Below are 26482 nucleotides of genomic sequence, written 5' to 3'. Positions count from 1 at the left end.
CTGAAATAAAATATTTGTACCCCAAATATACACTCTTCTCCTTTAAATAGGTGATAATGTAAACCTACGCTTTTAAAGAGCTTGGCATTGACTTGTAAAGATAATGCGCTATACAAATGAATGACCTCATGACTCAGGTAAGAAATCTTTTGTTTCTTTTGAACAAAATAGAGATTTAAATATGTGACTTGTAATATAAAAATTTCATCGTTGGAAGCATGCAATTCATACTTCAAAATTTGATCTTTTCAGTGTAGTTTTTTCTTAAAGAATAATGAAGTATATCTGAAATTTGAGGACACAATCAAAATGCTTTATTTATAATAACTGAATATACTTTCAGGAGATACCACGAAGTTATCATGAAAAACACATTCTTTTTCAATTTCCTTTTTAAGAAATCATATTTCTAAACCGATTAGAATCAAAACAGCAAATTAACAAGTCAATCTTCCTGCTCTTCTGTCACAGTGTAAGATAATGATGTGCCGAATTTCATCTATAAAGATGACACTACTTTCTGGCAGCAGGCCAGGTCCATGAGTTGTTTTGTTACAGGGAGAATATCTGCACAAAGCCACCTTTAACCCAGTAAACCATTTGACAAATAGCACAGATTGGTTAGATTCCCCTAGTTGGGGTATATAGAAACACTGGGAGGTTAGACCCTAAACAACTGAACTAATGCACCACATTACTAGGTTCATTAAAGGGATGCATACTGGAAGAAGTGGTAAAATGCAGGCAAGATTCATAAGCTCACAGCAAAGCATCCCCCTTACTTCACCATCTCAAAAATAGCTTTCTCTACATTTCCGAACATGTTAATGGCATAGGATCTGTATTCTAATTCAGTTTGGAGTCCTCAACAAGAGAGAAGGTATGGTTAATCACTGTTTCTAAATGACCCTGGGGGTCTAAATGGTGCTACTCTGCACCAGAGACTAGTAAGAAGATCAAGAAAATTAAGTTAAGAATCATTGTACAGGGCTCATGTTTGTGAACAAAGAAGGATTACATTTGCCTTGCTAATATTTATTTCTCAAGTGTTTGGAAGGTAGGGGAGAGATGTAGTGAGTTGGGGGAAGATGCCAAGAGAACTGGCGATTAAAATACTATTGATCAAATGCTTGAGTGAGCATTGGAAAGCCCTGAGGTGGTTCTGGGCTTGAGTCAGACTTTCTCTGCCCAAAGGTTCTGGCTTCCCCTCAGTCCTTCCTTCAAGTTGCCTATATTACATGTCAGGATTCCTTTTTTTTTTTTTTTTGGTACAACAAAAACAGCTTTTAATATGAAACATGTCAGGATTCCTAAACCAAGAGGAGAGTCAAAAAACCCAGGAGATTAGCTAGCCTTTGCACTTGCTATTCCCTTTGTCAGAAATGCACCTTCTACTTTTCTTCATCAAAGTCCCATTCATCCTCCAAAATCTAATTTAAACGTCAACTTATTCATTCAAATACACATGCCTAGTATATGCCAGCTATTTCCTTGGAGATATACTTAAGATATTTGACTGGCCATTCTGTGACTCTTTCCTCTGTGCCTCCACCGCAATCTTATCATACTTCCATATAAGTACTTACCATCTCTGGGAAGTACTTATAAGATTCTCTCTTATGCACTTACAGAACTAAGGAACCTTATCTTACCCAATTTTTGTATCTTTGGATGTAATATAATACAGTGCCTTGTCCATAGTAGATGGTTAATAAATCTCTAGCTATTTTCCCACTCCTTTTCATTTATACTTTCTATTTTCTACCTACTCATCTGACTTGATTCTGTCTTTCTGTCCCTATTACTTTACTCAAACTGCTCTGACCATACTTATACAGAATTCAATGGATGGACGAGACACACTTCTTCTATCGAACTTGCTAAATTGGTAAAATGTAAGCTTAGAACTGCTAGCAGCTATTTCTGCCACCTTATAGGGAGAAACTGCCTGAAGAAAGAGGCTAATACAAAGGGAAGCAGAATTGAGAAAGTCCTGATGACATCATTTTTTTTTTTTTTTTTTTGGGGGTAGTACTGGATCTTGTTACTGGGCATGAGCTTTCTCTCCTTGCAGTGAGTGGGGGGCTACTCTTCATTGGCGTGCACAGGCTTCTCCTCATGGTGGCTTTTCTCGTTGTGAAGCACAGGATCGAGGCACAGGGCTTTCAGTAGTCGCAGCACACAGCTTAGTTGTCTCATGGCATGTGGAATCTTCCTGGACCAGGGATCAAATCTGTGTTCCTTGCATTGGCAGGAGGATTTCTATCCACTGTACCACCAGGAAAGTCCCTCATGGCATCATTTGAGCCCCAAGATTCAGCCATGTTTTCAGCCAGCTTTGTCAGAGACTTTGCAGTTAGAAATAAGCCAATAAAATCCTTGTTGTTGATGTTGTTTAGTCACTAAGTCATGTCCAACTCTCATGACCCCATGGACTGTAGCCCACCAGGCTCCTCCATCCATGGGTTTGCCCAGGCAAGAATACTGGAGTGGGTTCCCATGTTCTTCTTCAAGGAATCTTCCTGACCCAGGGATTGAACCTGCATCTCTTGCATTGGCAGTTGAATTCTTTACCACTGAGCCACCAGGGAAGCTCCAATAAACCCTATGGCCTCTTAAAAACAAAACAAAATAAATCTTAATCCCGTTTAGGTCAGCTATCTCTCACTTATAACTGAGAAAGTCCTAGCATAGTTAATCATCTCCATATATATATTTCCAGTCCAGATATTTTTCCTGGGCTTCAGATACATATATCTAATTGTTTATAGGTTTTCTCTTCTTGAATTTCCCATAGATACCTGAAACTTAACCTGTCTAAAACCACACATCTTCACACTCTGATAATTTTTGCAGTAAATAGTATAGCACCTTTCCAGAAACCTTGGTGGTTTCCTTGGCTCCTCATTATTTCCCCCCTCAGTCAAATTCAGTTCGGTTCAGTCACTCAGTCGTGTCCGACTCTTTGTGACCCCATGAATCGCAGCATGCCAGGCCTCCCTGTCCATCACCAACTCCCAGAGTCTACCCAAACCCATGCCCATCGAGTCAGTGATGCCATCCAGCCTTCTCACCCTCTGTCGACCCCTTCTCCTCCTGCCCCCAATCCCTCCCAGCATCAGGGTCTTTTCCAATGAGTCAACTCTTTGCATAAGGTGGCCAAAGTACTGGAGTTTCAGCTTCAGCATCAGTCCTTCCAATGAGCACCCAGGACTGATCTCCTTTAGGATGGACTGGTTGGATCTCCTTGCAGTCCAAGGGACTCTCAAGAGTCTTCTCCAACACCATAGCTCAAAAGCATCAATTTTTCGGTGCTCAGCTTTCTTTATAGTCCAACTCTCACATTCATACATGACCACTGGAAAAACCATAGCCTTGACCAGATGGAACTTTGTTGGCAAAGTAATGTCTCTGCTTTTTAATATGCTATCTAGGTTGGTCATAACTTTCCTTCCAAGGAGTCAGTCAAATTACCAAGTCTTAATTTTCTCCACTAATCAACTAAATCTGTTTATGTCTATTTCCATTTCAGGTATTCTATTCCAGCCACCATTATTTCTTAGGGATATCACTGCAGCAGCCTTCTAACTTCCTCGTCTCCCTCGTGCCCTCTCCAGTGCACTTTCTCCCCCATTTTATTCAATTGTCCTTTTTTCACATTTTTAAAAACAAATTACAGTAGCACAGGCTTATTGCAACAAGTCAAACAATACAGAACTATATAAAGAATCACAAACATTTCTACCTTTCCTATCTAACCCCCTTTTACCTGAGGTAAACATTAATTCAGTTGGTGCCTCTGCTTCCCGCATCTGTTTCTATGTAATTATCTATCTATCTATACAACTATAAACATTCTTTATTTTAATTTTTATTCTTTGAATATATGTATATTTATAGCTATAAATATTCTTAGGGTTTAAAAATCTTTCTCTTCTTAATGAAAATGTGATAGCATCATACACATTACTCTGAAAATTCTTGCAGCAAAGGAACATAGCTATTCTTTCAGATCGATCTATAAAACTCTAACTCATTCCTTTTAATGGCTGTATAATATTCAATATTATGGCTATGTCACAATTGAGTCATTTAACCATTTCTTTATTCATAGTTTAGGGTTATCCCTGCTTTTGCCACTAAAACAGTGCTATAATAAACTTCCTTATACATATTTGACCTATGTAGTGGTATTGTTATATGTAGGATAAATTCCCAAAACTGTATCAAAGGTATTCTAATGTTCAATTTCACTAGAGTTGGATTAATATCCAAAGTGAGCATAACAAATTACATTCTGAAATGTGATGCATTACATCGGTAGAATGAAGAATAAAAATCATATGATCATTTCAAAGATGCAGAAAGCATTTGACAAAATTCAACATTTTTTTGTGATTAAAAAAAAAATCTCTTCACAAATTAGATATAGAAAGAGTGCATCCTGACATAATAAAAGCCACATGTAACAAGTCCATGGCTAAAATCATATTGAACAGTGAAAAGTTGAAAGCTTTTCCTCTAAGATCAGGAAGAAGATAGGATGCCCATTTTCACCACTTCCATACAACACAGCACTTGAAGTCCTATTGTCAGAGCAATTAGGCAAGAGAAAGAAATAAAAGGCATCCAAATTTGAAAGTAAAATTGTATCTGTTTGCAGATGGTATGTTCCTATGTGCAGAAAACCCTAGACTCCACCAGAGAACTATTAGAAATAATAAATGAGTTCAGTAACATTGCAGGATATGAAGTCAACACTATCCACTAACAAGGAATTATACAAAACAAGAAATTAACACAAAGATCTCATTTATAATAGCATCAAAAAGAATGAAATACTTAGGGATAAATTTAACCAAGAAAGTGACATATCTGTACACTGAAAAGTACAAAACACTGATGAAAGAAATTGAAAAACACGCACACAAAAAGGAACCTTATCCGGTGTTCTTGGATTGCTATTGTTCAGTCACTCAGTTGTGTCCGACTTTTTGCGACCCCATGGACTGATCTGCTTTCAATCCAATTTCTACCATTTAGTAGCCTACTAGCCTGGGGAGACTTAAATTACCTTTCCTTAATATTTATTAGCCTTGCGTGCATGCTAAATCGTTTCAGTCATGTCCAACTCATTGCAACCTGCAAGGTTCCTCTGTCCATGGAATTCTCTAGACAACAATACTGGATCGGGTTGCCATTGCCTTCTCCAGGGGATCTTCCTGATCCAGGGACTGAACCCGTGTCTCCTGCATTGCAGGCAGATTACCGTCTGAGCCACTAAGGAAGCATGACCATATTACCCAAAGCCATTTTTAGATTCAATACAATCCCTGTCAAAACTCCAATGATATTTTCCACAGAAATAGAAATAACCATAAAATCATATGGAACCACAAAAGACCCCAAATAGCCCAAGAAATCTTAAGCAAAAAAAAAAAACAAAAACAAAAAACCACACACAAGGTTGGAGGCATTACATGTGCCAATTTCAAAATACATTATATATAGTAACCAAAACAGTATGGTCCTGGCAAAAAAGCAGAAATCTAGACCAATGGAATAGAATAGAGAGCTCAGAAATAAATCCATGCATTTATAGGTTACTGATCTTTGATAAGGGAGCCAACAGCACAGAAGAATGAACAGTCTTTTCAATAAATCGTGCTGGAAAAAATTCGATATCCATAGGCAGAAGAATGAAATTAGACCCTTATCACAGAGCAGATACAACAAAACCCCTTAAACTGCATTAAAGACATAAACATAGATGTGGAAGTGTAATACTACTAGAAGAAAATACAGGGGGAAGGCTTCTTGACATTGGTCTGGGCAGTGGTTTTCTGGATATGACCTCAAAACCACAGGCAACGAAAACAAAAACAGACAAGTGGGATAGCATCGAACTAAAATCTTCTGTACAACAAAGGAAACATCAACAGAGTGAAGAGACAGTCTATAGAATGGGAGAAAATATTTGCAAACAATACATCTGATGAGGGGTTTAATATCCAAAACACATAAGGAATTCAACAACTAAACAAGTGCATACATACATACTTACATAGATTCTTTACCATTGGAGCCACTTACATAGATAGATAAATACACACCTGATTTAAAAAATGGGCACAGGACCTGAATAGATGGTTTTGAAAAGAAGACATGCAAATAGCTAACTGATATATGAGAAGATATCCAACATTACTAGTTATCAAAGAAATGTAAGCCAAAACCCACAATGAGATGTAACAACACATTGTTAGGATGGCTATTATCAAAAGGACAAGAGACAATGAGCCTTGGTTAGGGTATAAAGAAAAGGGAACCCTTGTTCACTGTTGATAGAAATGTAGATCATTATAGCCATTATGCAAAACAGAATGGAGGTTCCTCAAAAATTAAAACTACAAATGCCATAAGACCCAGCAATTCTACTTCTGGTTGTATATACAAAGGAATAAACTTAATATCTTGAAGAGACATCTGCACTTTCACTTTCATTGCAGAATTATTCACAATAACCAAGATATGGAAACAATGTAAGTATCCACCAACAGATGAAGAAAACAAATGTGATAAACCTACACACATATATACACAAGAGGCGGTTGCCAGGAGCTAGGGTAGAGGAAATGGTGGCGATGGTGTGTTGATCAAAGAGTACAAACTTTCAGTTAAGCAAGATGAGTAAGTTCTGGAGATCTAATACATAGCATGGTAACTGTAGTTAATAATACTGTATTGTATACTTGAAATTTGCTAAGTGACTAGATCTAAAGTGTTCTCACACACGTGCACCCCAATGTTCAACGCAGCACTGTTTATAATAGCCAGGACATGGAAGCAACCCAGATGCCCATCAGCAGACGAATGGATGAGGAAGCTGTGGTACATATACACCATGGATTATTACTCAGCCATTAAAAAGAACTCATTTGAATCAGTTCTAATGAGATGGATGAAACTGGAGCCCATTATACAGAGCGAAGTAAGCCAGAAAGATAAAGACCATTACAGTATACTAACACATATATATGGACTTTAGAAAGATGGTAACGATAACCCTATATGCAAAACAGAAAAAGAGACTCAGATGTATAGAACAGACTTGTGGACTCTGGGAGAAGGCGAGGGTGGGATGTTTCAAGAGAACAGCATTGAAACATGTATATTATCTAGGGTGAAACAGATAACCAGCCCAGGTTGGGTACATGAGACAAGTGCTCGGGCCTGGTGCACTGGGAAGACCCAGAGGGATCGGGTGGAGAGGGAGGTGGGAGGGGGGACTGGGATGGGGAATACATGTAAATCCATGGCTAATTCATTTCAATGTATAACAAAAACTACTGTAATGATGTAAAGTAATTAGCCTCCAACTAATAAAAATAAATGGAAAAAAAAAATAAATAAAGTGTTCTCACCAAAAAAACAAAAAAGATAACTGTCAGGTGATGGAAATGTTAATTAGCTTGATTGTGGTAATTATTTCATAATGTATATGTAGGTCAATATATCACATTGTATAACTTAAATATATACAATTTTTATTTGGCAATTATACTTTAATAAAGCTGGAAAACACCCAATTTATATTCTTTCGACAAAGACATGGGTTTCCCCACCTAATTAGCATAGGATGTTATTATATTATAAAAACATTGCTGTTGTATTTGGGCAATAGGTAGAAAAAGAACATATTAACATATTTTATTTATTTAAAAAATTAATTAATTTAATTAAAAAATTAAACTTTATTGTAAGTTAGTAGTACATGTATATGCTTTAAAAGGTTCAAGTGATACAGAAGCATGAAAATTAACTTTTTCTCCAGCCCCATCTTAAACACTCAGTTTTCTTCCCCAGAGCAACCAGAGACACAGATTTATCATAGCTTACTTAATCATTTCCTAAATAACAGACATTTAGGTTACTTCCAATCCTCTATTACAAATAGTACAGTAAAAAGAATATAATAGTTGATAAACAATTTTCCACATGTGAGTATGTGTAGAACTAAAAGTAGAATTGCTGGATCAGATGCAGTTAGCATATGAATATATTTGCCATATGATTTATTCTTGACATTGATCCTGTGTTTGCCCATTGTCTTTTAGGATAGTCTCTATATTCCTTAAAGTGAATGCCAAGGCTCTGCATGATTTGGCCCCATTCGGCAACTCTTTTATTATCACTTCCCTTTTAGAAATTAATGCAAACCATACTAATTTCTTTTGGTTTCTTGAAAACGCCAAGCTCCCCTTTACTCTAAGCCTTCCAGCATGTATGTTCTCTCTGCCTGGTTTACCCTTCCCTCAAATCTTCACTAGGCAAACTCTTTAGCATCAGTCAGGTTATAGCTCACATTATATATAGTCAGATGATACCCCCATTAAGAAACCTTCCCAGATCTTCCAGGTCTAGATCAGGTACTGATGTGTCCAATAGCACTCTGTGCTTGTCCTATTATACCACTTCCCATACTACTAAAAAATACATCTCCCAGTGAGCTTGATGATGCTAGGGTCTTAGCTTGTTCACCACTAGGTCCCTATTGTTCCAAACAGTGACCGATAAACATTTTATTCAATAACTACTTGGTACTTAATAAACATTAATTGAATGAATGAATGAATGAACAAAAAGGAGTTTAGACTTTACTAGTTCCTCACTTGTGAGACAGAAGAGGCCCTGAAGGTCAAGGAGCAGAATCTAGAGTAAGGTGAGGTTGCATAAGTAATACACTACAGAGCCAACAGGCATCTTCTGCCTGTACGTCTGCGTCTGCTTATGATATTTTGAGGAGTCTTATACAAAAGGGAGCTGACAGTTCACCACTTAACCAACATATTAACCTTCTTAGCCTTCACTTTTTGAAAACAAATGTATGTTACTAATCCTTACTGAACCTCTTCATGGACACTAATGAAAAGGCTCATTTGACCATCCAAACTGAAACCCTGAGTATTTAATCACTGAGACGTCATCTAATTGTCTAAAATTATCCTAGCTATTATCATTATATTATAGAAATTGGGAATAGTTAGGGGCAAATTATAACAATTAGATCATCTATTCTAGTACTTCAACATTTTTTTCTTACCCTAAAATACTCTGAGGGATATGATATAATCTCATCACTAATAGTACTACCTCACTGTAGTTTTCTTAATGGGGTGCAAAGTGGTCAGAATTTTCAGGAGTGTGTCTACATTGAACAGACTACTTAGATAATATTAAATCTCTTAAACCTGAGTTGAGAATCACTGATTCTAGTCTAACCTTTAGAAAAAGCTAATATCTGAGAAGTGAAATTAAGACTTGAAGTTCATTTCTAGCATAACTACTAGTGGCAGAACTGGGACTAAAATCCTGGCCTCCTGGCTTAGGATTCATCATTTTCCCTAATACTGAGAAAAAAATAACTAGAAGGAATTTAAGAGAGTGAGGCAGACCAGAAATACCTTTTGAGAACCCCAGGTCATCTGGGCCCGTGACTTCATTTAGGCAAGTAAGATATTCCTCAAACATACCTTACTTTTACAGAATTTTTCAAGTGGGAGGTGGATGTGTTCACAGTTTAACTTATATGATGCTATATTGCTTATGTTTTTTATAATAAGTATTTTTGTAATTAAAAAAATCGCATAAATATTTTAAAGCAGCCTAATATTTAACTGGGAATTCCCTGGTGGCTCAGATGGTAAAGAATCTGCCTATAGTGCAGGAGACCTGGGTTTGGTCCCTGGGTTGGGAAGATCCCCTGGAGAAGGAAATATCTATCCACTACAGTATTCTTGCCTGGAGAATTCTATGGATGGAGGAGCATGGCAGGCTATAGTCCATGGGATCGCAAAGAGTCACACAAGACTGAGCGACTAATACTTTCTTTCACTTAATACTTAACTAACCTCTATACCCAGTTCACTTTAGGACTTCAGTGCTAAGGACAGGAGTTTGCTAGCTGTACCAACTTCACCCCAGGTGGCACTAGTGGTAAAGAACACTGCTGCCAATGCAAGAGACTTAAGAGACTCTTAATCCTGGGTCAGGAAGATCCCCTGAAGGAGGGCATGATAACCCACTCCAGTATTCTTGCCTGGAGAATCCCACGGACAGAGGAGCCTAGTGGGTAACAGTCCATAGGATCCCACAGAATTGGACACAATTGAAGCGACTTAGCCCATGCACACCAGCTTCAGAGCCTGGTACATCTTATACGTAGTTGGTACTCTAAAAATGACTGTTAACTCAGTGTCAGTTTGAAAGCTTGTTGAGACAATTTATTGCAAGGCTAGTTCCATAAATGAAAATATAGCTTCAAAGTGCTATTTTGGAGTGGGACCAAGCTAAGATGTTTTATCTTACCTAATATCTTATTTGATAGTAATATAAAGCTATTTTCCAGACTGTTGTGCTGTGGGGATTTAAGCTGTTGGCTTTCATGACCAGTAGGCAACCTTAGGGACTGTACATCTGAAATGAACAATCCTGTTCAAGTCTACACTCATGGTAAACTCTGAAAACCTTTCATTTTGTCTTGTAAAAAAGTTGCTGAGACTCTTATCAGATCTCAAAACAATTTTCATCTCTCTTATTTGATAATAGCACAGTGATAACTCACTAAGAGACAGTAAATACAAGAGCAACAGCATAATGAGTGAAGTCACTCAGTCATGTCTAACTCTTAGTGACCCCATGGACTATAGCCTGTCAAGACTCCTCTGTCCATGGGATTTTCCAGGCAAGAATACTGGAGTGGGTTGCCATTTCCTTCTCCAGGGGATCTTCCTGACCCAGGGATCAAACCCGGGTTTCCCATGTTGCAGGCATACTCTTTACCATCTGAGCCACAAGGGAATCCCTATAAAAACTGGAGTGAGTTGCCATGCCCTCCTCCAGAGAATCTTACCAACCCAGGGATTGAAAGTTGGTCTCTCACAGTGCGGGTGGATTCTTTCTCATCTGAACCACCAGGGAAACCCCAAAATAAGCATTTAATCAGCAAGTAGTGAAAGTGAAAGTCGCTCAGTCATGATCCACTCTTTGTGACCCAGGCCAGAATACTGTAGTGGGTAGCCTTTCCCTTCTCCAGGGATCTTCCCAAATAAGGGATCGAACCCAGGTCTCCCACATTGCAGGTGGATTCTTTACCAGGTGAGCCACAAGGGAAGCCCAAGAATAGTAGAGTGGGTAGGCTATCCCTTCTCCAGCAGATCTTCCTGACGCAAGAATCCAAGCAGGGTCTCCTGCACTGCAGGTGGATTTTTTACCAAGTGAGATACTAGGGAACTCCAGTACTTCCTGAGAGTGCTTCTTAATTCTAGCTAACATTTGTATAGGCAGAAGATATTCCTTTGAGATGATAGACTTTCATGTTGACCTGTAACAACTTAATGTCTCATTGCATTATTATTTTTATGAAACAAAGGACAAAAGATATATTTCAACCTCATTTTCCCCCTTTACTTCTTTATAACAACAACAACAACAACTTAACCTTTTTCAGTCTATCCAAAGGTAAAGAAAGCTACGAAGAAGAGATACTGAAAAAAAGAGACACATGTACACAACCAGCCAGCTATGATATGGAAGAAAGTGATATGGAAGTGTACAGATGTGATCATTTCAAGTGATGAGGTAGGCCATAGCTTGAGGATTGGAGTCTTCTTCCTATGGGCTTGGATAGTACAAAAGGGACAATCTGGCTGAAAGAGAGAACCTCTATAGAAATTAGAATGGCTATTCATAAATTAATGATCATGAGTGCCTAAAATGCCTCAGAGACCATGCTACTATATTCATTTCCTAGAGAGAATTTAGTAACAGTTGTTAATTTCTGAAGCATTTTCGCATACATTAACACTTTTGATCGTTACAATGACTGCATGAGGTAAGCAAGCCTAATTACTCCCATTTTATAGCTAGGGAAACTGAGGCCCAGAGGGAGGTCACTCCTCTAAGATCTCATGGCTAATAATGCAGCACTAAATTAGGATCAGGATCCAGAAATTATGATTCAATCTAATACCTTTTCTATTATACAATGATGCACTTTTATTCTTATTCTCTTAGAAACACGGAGGGATGGCAGGTGTGGAGAAACATTAATATTGTGATTGATTTCTGAAAATGCTCCTTCAGAAAGAGAACAGTTGATTTCACAGTAACATTTATAAAACATGGACACTACCTTTGTTGGAATTCTGGATTCATGTTATCTAATTCTAAGATCTCATGACCCTCTGAATATATTACACACTTTATTCTAACTAGAAAATTAAGTTCTCCAGATTTCTGGAGTACCTTGAAAGAGATGATCAAGCAAGCAGACTACACCTATTATTACTTCCAAAATATATAAAAAAGAAAGATTTCAGCAAGAAATCCTGGCATAAATTTTTGGAATTGTCATTACTCACAACACCTTCAATGAAGATATTGTACTTTTCTTGCAGAACAATGATGACTGAAAGGCCTCATATAATTACCAAAAATGAAATTAAAACTGATATCAATATCATACTGTCTTGATGACTGTAGCTTTGTAGTATAGCCTGAAGTCAGGAAGGTTGATTTCTCCAGTTCCATTCTTCTTTCTCAAGATTGCTTTGGCTTTCTGAGCTTTTTTGTGTTTCCACACAAACTGTGAAAATATTTGTTCTAGTTCTGTGAAAAATACCAGGGATTGCATTGACACTACAGATTCTCTGGGTAGTATACTCATTTTCAGTATATTAATTCTTCAAATCCACAAACATGGTATATTTCTCCATCTATTTGTGTCATCTTTGATTTCTTTCATCAGTGTTTCATAGGTTTTTATACATAGGTCTTTTGTTTCTTCATGTAAATTTATTCCTAAGTATTTTATTCTTTTCATTGCAATGATGAATACGATTGTTTCCTTAATTTCTCTTTCTGTTTTCTCATTGTTAGTGTATAGGAATGCAAGGGATTTCTGTGTATTAATTTATAACCTGCAACTTTACTATATTCACTGATCACCTCTAGGAATTTTCTGGTGGTGTCTTTAGGGTTTTCTACATAGAAGATCATGTCATCTGCAAACAGTGAGAGTTTTACTACTTCTTTTCCAAATTGGATTCAGTTTATTTCTTTTTCTTCTCTGATCGTGTGGCTAGGACTTCCAAAACTATGTTGAATAGTAGTGGTGAGAGTGGGCACCCGTGTCTTGTTCCTGATTTTAGACTACACTACAAAATCTACAGTCATCAAAACAGTATGGTACTGGCACAAAGAGAAATATAGATCAATGGAACAAAATAGAAGAGATAAATCCATGCACCTATGGGCACCTTATCTTTGACAAAGGAGGCAAAAAAATACAACAGAGAAAAGACAATCTCTTTAACAAGTGGTGATGGGAAAACTGGTCAACCACTTGTAAAAGAATGAAACTAGAACATTCTCTAACACCATACACAAAAATAAACTCAAAATGGATTAAAGGTCTAAATGTTAAGATCAGAAACTATAAAACTCTTAGAGGAAAACATAGGCAGAACACTTTCTGACATAAATCACAGCAATATCCTCTATGACCCATCTCCCAGAGTAATGGAAATAAAAACAAAAATAAACAAATGGGACCTAATTAAACTTAAAAGCTTTTGCACAATGAAGGAAACTATAAGCAAGGTGAAAAGGCAGCCTTCAGAATGGGAGAAAATAATAGCAAACGAAGCAACAGACATAGGATTAATCTCAAAAATATACAAGCATCTCATGCAGCTCAATACCAGAAAAATAAACAACCCAATCAAAAAGTGGGCCAAAGAACTAAACAGACATTTCTCCAAAGAAGACACACAGATGGCTAACAAATACATGAAAAGATGTTCAACATCACTCATTATCAGAGAAATGCAAATCAAAACCACAATGAGGTACCATCTCACACCAGTTAGCATGGCTGCCATCAAAAAGTCTACAAACAATAAATGCTGGAGAGGGTGTGGACAAAAGGGAACCCTCTTACGCTGCTGGTGGGAATGCAAACTAGTAAAGCCACTATGGAGACCAATGTGGAGATTCCTTAAAAAACTGGAAATAGAATTGCCATACAACCCAGCAATCCCACTGCTGGACATACATACTGAGGAAACTAGAATTGAAAGAGACACGTGTACCCCAATGTTCATTGCAGCACTGTTTACAATAGCTAGGACATGAAAGCAACCTAGATGTCCATCAATGGATGAATGGATAAGGAAGTTGTGGTACATATATATACAATGGAATATTACTCAGCTATAAAAAAGAATGCACTAGAGTCAGTTCTAATGAGGTATATGAAACTGGATCCTATTACACACAGTGAAGTAAGTCAGAAAGAAAAACACCAATACAGTATATTAATGCATATATTGGAATTTAGAAAGATGGTAATGACAACCCCATATGCAAGACAGCAAAAGATACACAGATGTATCTTTTGGACTCTCTGGGAGAAGGCAAGGGTGGGATGATTTGAGTGGATAGCATTGAAACATGTTTATTACCATATGTTAAACAGATGACCAGTGCAAGTTTTATGCATGAAGCAGGACACTCAAAGCTGGTATTCTGGGACAACCCTGAGGGATGGGGTGGGGAGAGAGGTGGGGAGTGGGTTCAAGATGGGGGGACACGTGTACACCTGTGGCTGATTCATGTCGATGTATGGCAAAAACCACCACAATATTGTAATTAGCCTCCAATTAAAATAAATTAATTTTAAAAAACCAATATAAATACTTTTGGCCAGCTCAAAATAGGAGTTGGAGTAAAAAAGTTTACGGTGAAGATGTAGTTTAAAAAAAAGAGACTTCACTCATTTTCTCAGTCATAAAGTGCCAAGATTTATGCTGGAGGAGACCAAACCCTGTGTTTGGGACTCTGGCTTCCTATTCGATGCATTCATTTATAGAGCAAACCAAAGGAAGAAAATGAGATGAATCTAATCTTTTCTTGAATGGTGGGTCAGAAAGATTGGATGTAGCCTCTGATATTTTTTTAATGCAAGATAGACTATGTGTTATGGTTACCAAAGGGGAAAGGTGGAGGGGAGGGATAAATTAGGAATTTGGGAGTAACACATACACAGTACTACATATAAAATAGTTAAACAACAAGGACTTACTGTATAGCACAGGGAACTATACTGAATATTCTCTAATAACCTATATGGAAAAAGAATCTGGAAAAGATGTATAAATATATATATATATATATATATATATGTGTGTGTGTGTGTGTGTGTGTGTGTATTCTATGCATATTATAACTGAATTCCTTTGCTGTACACCTGAAACTAACACACTATAAATCAACTATGATTCAATAAGAATAAATTGAAAAAAGATAGACTATGTTTATGTTATGCTCCTAAGCGACTAATTTAGTAGTCTGGTGAAAAAAGGAAAACAGTATGATTTATTCTTGTGAACCTATGCAGGCTTCTATGTCCCTTGCTTTTCTTAAGTGTGAGCAAACAATGTGTTAACACTTATTTTCTCCCTTAGGGATTAGTGAAGATCATCAAGCTTAATCCCATAAATTCCTAGACAGAAAAAATCTAGACTCCTTCCAACCCCTGCCCATTTGTGTATTTGGCCATTCATTTAACAGATGTTTGCAAGCCTTCTACATACTGTGTAAGGTAAAACCCCAGGACTCACTGTCACCACCCTACTTTGCTTCATTTTTACCTGTTGCCAATAAATGTATCTGCTCCCTCTTTAAAATGTAAGTTTCTATGAGGGTATACTCATCTTGATACTTCAGATAGGGCCTAGAAGTCTTGTTAAATGACAATAAAATAAAGTTGAGAAGTGAAATTAAAGGATAGTAACAGATCAAAAAATTAAAAAATTATACAAGGGATTAGAATTTATTTTCCTGCTCTCTTTTTAAACTTGTCTCTATTTTTGACCTCTGAAAAATGTTTTCTTCCTGAAATTCCTATTATGCTCTTAAATGTTCAAGGAAAATGACTTTCTTTTGATACATGTCATGCAAACCTGAGCTGCATAGCTAAATTTTTATTATAATATATCAAGTAACTCATGAATTTAGAAACAACACCTAATAGGCTTTTTATTTTTGCCTTAACTCACCCCTGCTCCAATTTATCTATCCCATCTGACCTCTTACTATGTTCACATGGTTTATACGTTGACTCACATTTTCAATGAGAAGTGCTTTATTTTTATAAAACAGCGTCAGCTCGTTGTCTCGAGACACTTTGTCTTGATATACAATGTAGACTTGTATATCCAGCTACCTCTTTAACATATATACTTGGTGTCTAATAGACATTTCAAACTTAGCACGCCTAACTGAATTCTTAATTCCTTACTTACACCCCTTTACCCTCCTATTCTTCTGTTTTCCCCATCTCAGAAATGGCAACTCTATTAGTCTACTTCCACAGGTTCAAAACTGTGGGGTCATCTTTGGCTCTTATCTTTCATACAACTTTCCTAATAAACCTCCAGTCCTGTCAGCTATTCCATCAAAGATTTGTCTACAATCTGACTACTCCTCCCCACATGCACTGACTGCCTCCATCTTTGTCTAAACCATTGTCACTTCACCTGGATTACTGTTACATTCCCCTACATGACTTCCTGCTTCAGTCCTTTCTGCAGCAGCCAGAGGGATTCTGTAACAACATAAGTCAGATCCTGTTACTCCTCTGCTCAAAATACCTCAATGGTTCCCCATCTGGTGCAGGGTAGAAGTCAGAGTCCTTACTTTGGCCTATAACAAGGATCTAGATTTGACTTCACCCCCTGACCTCATCTCCTTCCCTCTTGCTCTTTCTTGTTCACTCTATTCCCAGCCACACTGATCTTTCTGGAACATTTCAAGCATTCTTATCCTGTAGAGCATTTGTATGTACTGCTTATCTTCTCCACTCAAAATCCAGATATTCACATGGCTAACACTTTGATTTCATTCAGTTCTCTTCTCAAATGTTTCTTATAAGAGGAGCTTGCCTGATCCCCTTACAAAACAATTCATCACACTCTCTCCTTCTTGCCCTGCTATATTTTTCTCTAAAACACTTATCACCACCAATTCTGTTCCTTATCAGTCTTGATACACTGGAAGGTAAGCTTTCTGAGGGCAATAAGACATATTTATAGAGAGTCTATTATGTCCTTTCCCGGACAATGAGGATGTAAAATTAAATAAATACCAATATCCTTATGGCATCTTCATTGTAGTATTATAGAAACTGCTGTATTTTCTCAGTAAATATTTGATGAATGTTTTGAATAAATATAACATATACTCAGCAGAATAACAGGAATGGTTCAAAAATAAAGGAGATTTGGATTGGCTTGTCACATTTTAAGTCACTGGGGCACACCACATCTAAATAAATGGTTCAATAGCGTGCCAGGTGCAAGGTTGGAAAACTAATCAAATTCCAGAAGCCCCAAGCATTCTATACTCCTAACTCTAAGGAGGTATTCTATTCCTTCCAGCTATACTATTTGGGGGACTGGAATGCAAAAGAAGGAAATCAAGAGATTCCTGGAGGAACAGGCAACTTTGGCCTTGGAGTACAAAATGAAGCAGGGAAAAGGCTAAGAGAGTTTTGCCAAGAGAATACACTGGTCATAGCAAACACCCTCTTCCAACAACACAAGAGAAGACTCTACATATGGACATCACCAGATGCTCAATAGCAAAATCAGATTGATTATATTCTTTACAGCAAAAGATGGAGAAGCTCTATACAGTCAGCAAAAACAAGACCTGGAGCCGACTGTGGCTCAGATCATGAGCTCCTTATTGAAATATTCAGCCTTAAATTTAAGAAAGTAGGGAAACCCACTAGACCATTCAGGTATGACCTAAATCAAATCCCTTATGATTATACAGTGGGAGTGAGAAATAGATTTAAATGATTAGATCTGATAGAGAGAGAGTGCCTGAAGAACTATGAACAGAGGTTTGTGACACTGTACAGGAGACAGTGATCAAGAGCGTTCCCAAGAAAAAGACACGGAAAAGGGCAAAATGATTGTCTGAGGAGGCCTTACAAATAGCTGAGAAAAGAAGAGAAGTGAAAGGCAAAGGAGAAAAGGAAAGATATACCATTTGAATGCAGATTTCTAAAGAATAGCAAAGAGAGATAAGAAAGCATCCCTCAGTGATCAGCGCAAAGAAACAGAGGAAAACAACAAAATGGGAAAGACTAGAGATGTCTTCAAGAAAACTAGAGATACCAAGGCAACATTTCATAAAAAGATGAGCACAGTAAAGGAGAGAAATGGTATGGACCTAACAGAGGCAGAATATATTCATAAGAGGTGGCAAGAATACACAGAAGAACTATACAAAGAAGATCTTCATGACCCAGATAACCACAATGGTGTGATCACTCACCTAGAGCCAGACATCCTGGAATGTGAAGTCAAGTGGGCCTTAGGAAGCATCACTATGAACCAAGTTACTGGAGGTGATGGAACTCCAGTTGAGCTATTTCAAATCTTAAAGATGATGCTGTGAAAGTGCTACACTCAATATGCCAGCAAATTTGGAAAACTCAGCTGTGGTCACAGCACTGGAAAAAGTCAGTTTTCATTCCAATCCCAAAGAAAGGCAATGCCAAAGAATGTTCAAACTACCACACATTTGCATTCATCTCACATGCTGGTAAAGTAATGCTCAAAATTCTCCAAGCCAGGCTTCAACAGTATGTGAACTATGAACTTCCAGATGTTCAAGCTGGATTTAGAAAAGGCAGAGGAACCAGAGATCAAATTTCCAACATCTGTTAAATCATTGAAAAAGCAGGAGTATACCAGAAAAACATCTACTTCTTTATTGATTACACCAAGGCTTTGACTGTGTAGATCACAACAAATTGTGGAAAATTCTTCAAGAGATGGGAATAGCAGACCAATTTACCTGCCTCGTGAGAAATCTGTATACAGGTTAAGAAGCTACATTTTGAACTGGACATGGAACAACAGACTGGTTGCAAATTGGGAAAGGAGTACATCAAGGCTGTATAATATCACCCTGCTTATTTAACTTATATGCAGTGGACATAATGTGAAATGCCAGGCTGGATGAAGCACAAGCTGGAATCTAGATTGCCGGGAGAAATATCAATAAGTCCAGATACGCAGATGACACAACCCTTATGGCAGAAAGTGAAGAAGAACTAAAGAGCCTCTTGATGAAAGTGGATGAGGAGAGCGAAAAATCTGGCTTAAAACTCAACATTCAAAAAACTAAGATCATGGCATCCGGTCCCATCATTTCATGGCAAATAGATGGGGAAACAATGGAAACAGTGAGAGACTTTATTTTTTGGGGCTCCAAAATCACTGCAGATAGTGTCTGCAGCCATGAAATTAAAAGACACTTGCCCCTTGGAAGAAAAGCTATGACAAACCTAGACAGCATATTAGAAAGCAGAGACATTTCTTTGCCAACAAAGGTCTATCTAGTTAACGCTATGGTTTTTCCAGTAGTCATGTATGGATGTGAGAGTTCGACTATAAAGAAAGCTGAGCACCAAAGAATTGATGTTTTTGAACTCTGGTGTTGGAAAAGACTCTTGAGAGCCACTTGGACTGCAAGGAGGTCAAACCAGTCAATCTTGAAGGGAATCAGTCCTGAATGTTAACTGGAAAGACTGATGCTGAAGCTGAAACTGCAATCCTTTGGCCACCTGATGCGAAGAACTAAGTCCTTGGAAAAGACCCTGATGCTTGGAAAGACTGAAGGCAAGAGGAGAGGATGACAGAGGATGAAATGGTTTGATGGCATCATGGACTCAACAGACTTGAGTTTGAGCAAGCTCCGGGAGTTGGTGATGGACAGTAGCCTGATATGCTGCAGTCCATGGTATTGCAAAGAGTCAGACATGACTGAGCAACTGAACTGAACTGAGGTACAACTGAATACAATTTAGAAGTGAACTGAATCTGTTTAAAGAAAATATCTGCTCGTGTTGATGTGTGGTAGAGGCCAATAAAATATTGTAGAGTACTTGTCCTCCAATAATTGTATTTTGTTCTTTACTTCCCAATATTATACTAATATAACCTTTGAAGATTAAAAATATAATATATATCAGAAATTGCACAAGAAGTTTGATGTAGGCACAAATTGAGTAGCATCTAGTGACTGATGAGAGTATGAGATCAGGAGGAAATTAGACAAATAGTGCTAGAAATTAATAACAGAGACTTTGTCCTTCAACAGATAGAAAAACTATTTTGTTTCAAAACATAATAAAGACTTTAAAGAAGATCAGTAGCAGAGATGCTGGTGGCCAGATCCAGATAAAGTGGTTTGGGAGAGAGGAGGAAGTTGCCTTCTTTATGAGAAAACTTGGAAAGTCAGATGTAGAGGTAAAGTTTAAAAGCCACTGGACTTTGAAAGCCTCTGAAGAGGAAGGGAAGATCATGCCCAATACAGAAGGTGATATTGTTCTTAACACCTCTTTTCTCTCTTCTGTAGCAATCAGGGAATATGAAAGATTTGGTGGTACTGGGAGTGGTTCAGAGGAAGAGTTGAAGGTGGAAAAATCTACATACATCACAGAATAAGATGAGAGGAAAGTGACCTTGATTCTTAGTTCTCAGTTTATATATAGGTTCCCTGGTAGATCAGCTGGTAAAGAATCTGCCTGCAATGCAGGAGACCTGGGTTTGATCCCTGGATTTGGAATATCCCCTTGGGAAGGGAAAGGCTACCCAGTCCAGTTTTCTGGCCTGGAGAATTCCATGGACTGTATAGTTGATGGGGTCACAAAGAGTCAGACATGAATGAGCGACTTTTACTTTCCAAAAACTTCCAGGAAACTGGTGAAAAACAGATGTCAATAATGGGTGCCTATTACTTCATGGACCACATTTCCTAGGCTCAAACTTGGTCATTAATTATATATAAAATATCTGCTCTAGAGAATGGTCCCACTGGTTCAATTCTCAGTTGAAGTGCTCAAAGCTGTTGCCACCTCCATTGACTAGAAACACCTGTGTGTGGGTGTGAGAATATGTGTGTGTGTGTGTGTGTGTGTGTGTGTGTGTGTGTGTATTCTGTCGCTCAGTTGTCTCTGACTCTTCATGTCCCTTTGGACTATAGCCCACCAGGCTCCTCTGTCCATGGGGTTTCTCAGGCAAGAATGCTGGAGTGGGTTGCCATTTCCTCCTCCAGGGGATCTTTCCAACCCTGCGTTTACATCTGTGTCTCCTGCATTGCAGGGGGATTCTTTACCCGTGAGCCTTCAGTGGTGCTCAAGAAACACATTACTTACCTTATTTCTGACTCTTGTCTTTATTACAGGTTGTTGTTCTGAGCTCTTTTTCAGACTTCATCCAGCTTTACCTCTTCTTATCCCAATTGACAAACTCTTGGCCCCATTGCATCAATTGCTCATGCCATCTAGAACTGCTATAATCATTGTACCCTTTTTACACTGACAAATGTCAGTTTTAAAAAAATCTCATTTTCACTTTCATAAAGTCATATTGCTTTGTAACCCCCTAGAGAATGTATATCTTTGGAAGATTCAGTCAGACATGTGCTGACTTTGAATCTAGATGGCTTTACAATAGCCCTGAGCTATGCATTCTACAAACTCATATGCCAAAGAGGTAGCATTCTGTCAATTGACAGAAAGATGTTAAAATAGATCAATTCAAAGACCCTGTCCAGGAACTAGCTCAACATTTTGTTATGCCCCACAAAACACATTGCTAGTTAACTTAAAGCTGTTTCACCTTCAATATGGATGGTTTTCATGCCAAATCATAACTTAGCTATTGGGGCAATCAACATCATTGACTTATATTGCAAACACCAACAACTTGCTATATATTAGGCTGGATTTTGGGACTTTATAAAGAGAAATGAATCTCTGTGGTTGAGGAACTTACAGATGAATTCTAGAGGCCTGGTGGTGGTGGTTTAGTCACTAAGTTGTGTCTGACTCCATGACCCCATGAACTGTAGCCTTCCAGGCTCCTCTGTCCCTGGGATTCTCTAGGCAAGAACACTGGAGTTGGTTGCCATTTCCTTCTCCAGGGGGATCTTCCTGACCCAGGGATTGAACTTGGGTCTCCTGCATTGCAGGAGATTCTTTACTGACTGTGCTATGAGGGAAGCCCCAGAGGCATGGTAGCTGATACCAATGAAGACATAATTATCACTGGATTTAAGATATCATGTAAGTGCTACCATGGCACAATACTCTGTCAATTTCAAGAATAGGACTGCATCCTCTTGATGGTCTTAGTAAATACAGGATGTCCCTAGGAGAGATGAGGTCTTTATGGAGGGTGATCTTGAGGGTTACAAATGCCATCATGGTTCTCAGATACACTGTGAAAGGACTAAAGGTATCTGGGGTTGGAGGAGGGAGGATCTTTGTATAGGCACCTAAGAGTAGATTAGGTAGGTTAGGCAGTTTAGGCTGGAAAAATTTTCTGCAACCTTGAGTCTATAGATAATATATGAGATGGTGACACACACATGAAAATGTAGTTTTTAGAATGGTATAGTTTGATATGTGATAAAGGATCACCCAAGCAGACTTACCATCTGCTCCTTCACTGCTTTTGCTTCTTTTATTGCGGCGAACACGCCTACTTTCCTCTTCAGAGTACGACTTTTCTTTAGGGATGAAGAAATTCACAAGGGCCATCTGAAAAATAATGAGTAGATAAGTTAAAGGTTGACCCAGTCAACTATTTTTGTTGTGGTTTAGTTACTAAGTCATATCCAACTCTTTTGCAACCCATGGACTGCAGCGCACCAGGCTCCTCTGTCCATGGAATTTTCCTGGCAAGAATACTGGAATGGGTTGCCATTTCCTTCTCCAGGGGATCTTCCCGACCCAGGATCAAATCCACGTCTCCTGCATTGGCAGGTAAATGCTTTACCACTGGAGCCACCAGGGAAATCCCAGTCAACAATAGCCAACAGAAAAAACTGGCTCTCTGTAGACAGTCTTGCCTTCACTTTAAATTCAGCGTGTCTAAGATGAATAGATAAAGGTGTGGTACATATATATGTATATATATATATATACATATATATGGAATGGAATATACAATGGAGTGTTAGTCATAAAAATGAATGAAACATGGCCATTTGTAGAAACAAGGATGGACCTAGAGATTATCATATTAAGTGAAGTAAGACAAAGACAAAATCATATGATATGCTAATATGTGGAATCTTAAAAACAGATACAACTGAGCTTATTTACAAAGCAGAACTAGAACCACAGATATAGAAAACAAACTTATGATTAAGAAAGGGGAAAGAGGGGGAGGGATAAATTAGGAGTTTGGGATTAACGTATACTCACTATTATATATGGAATAGATAACAACAAGGACCTACTGTATAGCACAACAAACTATAAATATTTTGTAATAACCTGTAAGTGAAAAACCTTGAACTATATATTTACATCTGAACTACCGTGCTGTACATCTGAAACTAATACAACATTGTAAATCAACTATACTTCAATAAAAAAAAAATTCAGAGTGTCTAAAGTCTAAGCTCACCCTCCCTTCTGCTGTACAAATTCTTTCATTTTTGATACCATTATTATTTTAATAATGTAGGCATGAAATTTTGTTTAATATCTTTTGGCCCTCTGTCATCTGCCCCAAATATCCAATGGGTCAATCCTACTAGTCAGTAGGATTCAGAGATCTAGGGTTCAGAGATCCCAGTCATAGATTCTTAATTTCCCTCACATACTACTGATGTCTTCCCAGAACTAGACTTCAGCTTGTTACTCCTTCTTGGATTGCATTATTATACACCCATTACTCTTCCACATTTCTATCTATGCTGAACTTTCAGTTTGTTCCCAGAATGCTGTGCATCCAATTACGATTGGATGGTATCATTTATGTTAACACTCTTCTGGGAGTTAGTAATAACAAAGTGCACAATTTTCTCCCTTTCTTACTACAACAGAACTCCTATAGAACTTGTGGTCTATAAGATTCATTTCAGTTCCTGATCCTCTACTGTCTTATGATGATCTCTTATAATAATACAGTGTATTTCATATGTGAATGGGCCTGGTATCACTAATGATAATCACAGCTTAAATATATACTTGACTGAATTAAATCATAATTTTTCAGCATGAGTGCTTATTTGTGGCTAAAGAAAATGTGCTTGAAGAAAACAGTGGACCAAGTATTAGATAACAGGATTGAAAGTGATTCCAAGCCCAACTCTATCACTTATAGCTGTGTAAATTTGGGCAAGGTCCTTAAGTTTTAATTTCCTCATTTATAAATAGGGGGAATAGTTGTACTTTGTTCATTAAGTAGTTATTGTGTTAGCAAGTACACAGCATGTAATATGCATTTAATAAATGAGAGATATTATTATAATTGAAATTAATATTAAAATAGACTTGTTAGACAGTTTAGAGGCTAAAAGGAAGAAATGAATCTATATTTTCATCCTACTGTTGGTTCAAAAAATAAACAATTCCATAATATCATGTCTGCTGCATCTTGGATTAATTGGAAAAAAGATGTGTAGAACTCAAGAAAGCCTTAACATTCTATACAAACTTTCTTCAAAAGCATGTGATTTATTGTTTACGTAGAAAAACTACAGCCAACAGCCCTAATATACAAGATTAGCGTTTTGCAGAATATATACATGTATTAAATACATAATCAGTAAATGAATGTACAGGCAATCTGACACTTGCCTTAGGGTTTATTTAAAAATATTTAGGTTGAATCATATGAAATTGCCATTTTTGTATGTCAAAAATGGTTAAAGATCAGCAATTTCACATAGTTCAACTGAGCAGTGTTTTTGTCACTTCTTTCTTGATGTTCAGTCACTAAGTTGTGTCCAGCTCTTTGCAACCCCATGGACTGCAGCACCCCAGGCTTCCCTGTGCTTCACTGTCTCCTGGAGTTTGCTCAAACTCACGTCCATTGAGTCAGTGATGCTATCCAATCATCTCATCCTCTATTGTCCCCTTCTCACTTGTCTGGAATGTAAAATGCACTTTCTTGTAGAATCAACATAATAAAGTCTGGCTAGCTTTCCAGATAAAGCCCGTATAAAGTTACTTAACCCACAACATAAATCAGTTCAGTTCAGTAGCTCAGCTGTGTCCGACTCTTTGCGACCCCATGGACTGCAGCACACCATGCTTCCTTGTCCATCACCAACTCCCTGGAGTTTACTCGAACTCATGTCCATTGAGCCGGTGATGCCAACATAAATAACTTATCACAATAATAATGATACAATCCCAAACTGTTATTTACATTAAAATCTCAATTATTTTAGTGTAGAACAAGTAATTATAGATAGAAGAGTGTTCTTAATAACTTTGAGCACTGAAACTCCAACTATTTTGACCAGAAATTAGGCTACAATATGATTTAACTCAGTGTTTAGTGAAAATGTAGAAAACTATTTGCCTGTACATTAAATGGCACCAGCACACTATGGTTTTGAGTGTTTTTTTTTTTTTAAGTTACAATTACATTACAGAATGATACATACTTTGTTAAGTAAAGAGAAGCATTAAGTTCTCTGGGAGCAAGAGAAAAAATATATAATACAGACTGAGAGTGCACAAGGCTTCCTGCAGGAGGTGCTACTTCTCTGAATCCTGTAGGATATTGAGAATTTAGTGAGGAATGGGAAAATGAAAAGGAATTCCGGAGAAAAGGACCATTGTGTTTCAAGTTTCAGAGGAAAGAGAGAAAAGCTATTTCTGGAAATAAAAGTAGCTTAATATAAGTGGTAGGAGGTGGGAAGGAATGGTAAGGAATGAGGCAAGAGATATTAAACAAAGACCAGATAATGTTAAGGAATTAAAATTTTATCCTATAGCAGGGAGATCCTCGGAAGAATTTTTCCTTTTGCAAATTTTGTACTTTTATGAAAGTTTTAGCTATAATTTATAATCAATTAAGGGGCTTCCGGGGTGGGGCTAGTGGTAAAGAATCTGCCTGCCAATGCAGGAGACCAAGAGACATGGGTTCAATCCCTGGGTTGGGAATACCCCCTAGAGAAGGAAATCGCAGCACACTCCAGTATTCATGCCTGAAAAATTCCATGGACAGAGGAGCCTGGTGGGCTACAGTCCATGGGGCCTCAGAGTCAGACATGACTCAGTGACTGAGCACACAAACATACAATAAAGTGCACATATTTTAAGCATACAGTCTGAAAAACACACACATTTGTAACCACCATTGAAATGAAGATATGGAACATTTCCATCACCCCAGAATTACCCCTTGTGTCCCTTCCAATCATTCTTCAGTGCAACCCCAAACCCAGTAACCACTGTTCTATCACCATACCTTAGTTTTTCCCATTCTAGAAGTTTAGATAAATGGAATCATACAACATGATTATATGATTTTGTGTTGCTTCTTTCCCTCAGCACAATGTCTGTGAGACTCATCCACATTATTGAATA

The 26482-nt window shown here is 37.8% G+C and overlaps 1 protein-coding gene across 4 annotated transcripts in view; it reads right to left on the bottom strand.

The window, feature by feature from the left end:
• The window catches only part of EDA (ectodysplasin A), a 362948-nt gene that overhangs the window by 94893 nt on the left and 241573 nt on the right, over window positions 1-26482 (bottom strand). For all 4 annotated transcript variants that reach the window (XM_020882970.2, XM_020882972.2, XM_020882968.2 and 1 more), the window contains exon 2: window positions 22582-22687. In XM_020882970.2, the coding sequence (XP_020738629.1) occupies window positions 22582-22687 (106 nt within the window). The remainder of the gene's footprint in view (window positions 1-22581; window positions 22688-26482) is intronic.

Source organism: Odocoileus virginianus, chromosome X (assembly GCF_023699985.2).
Source record: "Odocoileus virginianus isolate 20LAN1187 ecotype Illinois chromosome X, Ovbor_1.2, whole genome shotgun sequence".
Classification (NCBI taxonomy): Eukaryota; Metazoa; Chordata; class Mammalia; order Artiodactyla; family Cervidae; genus Odocoileus; species Odocoileus virginianus.
Note: the sequence above shows the minus strand (reverse complement) of the source record. Positions and strands in the feature narration are given on the sequence as shown.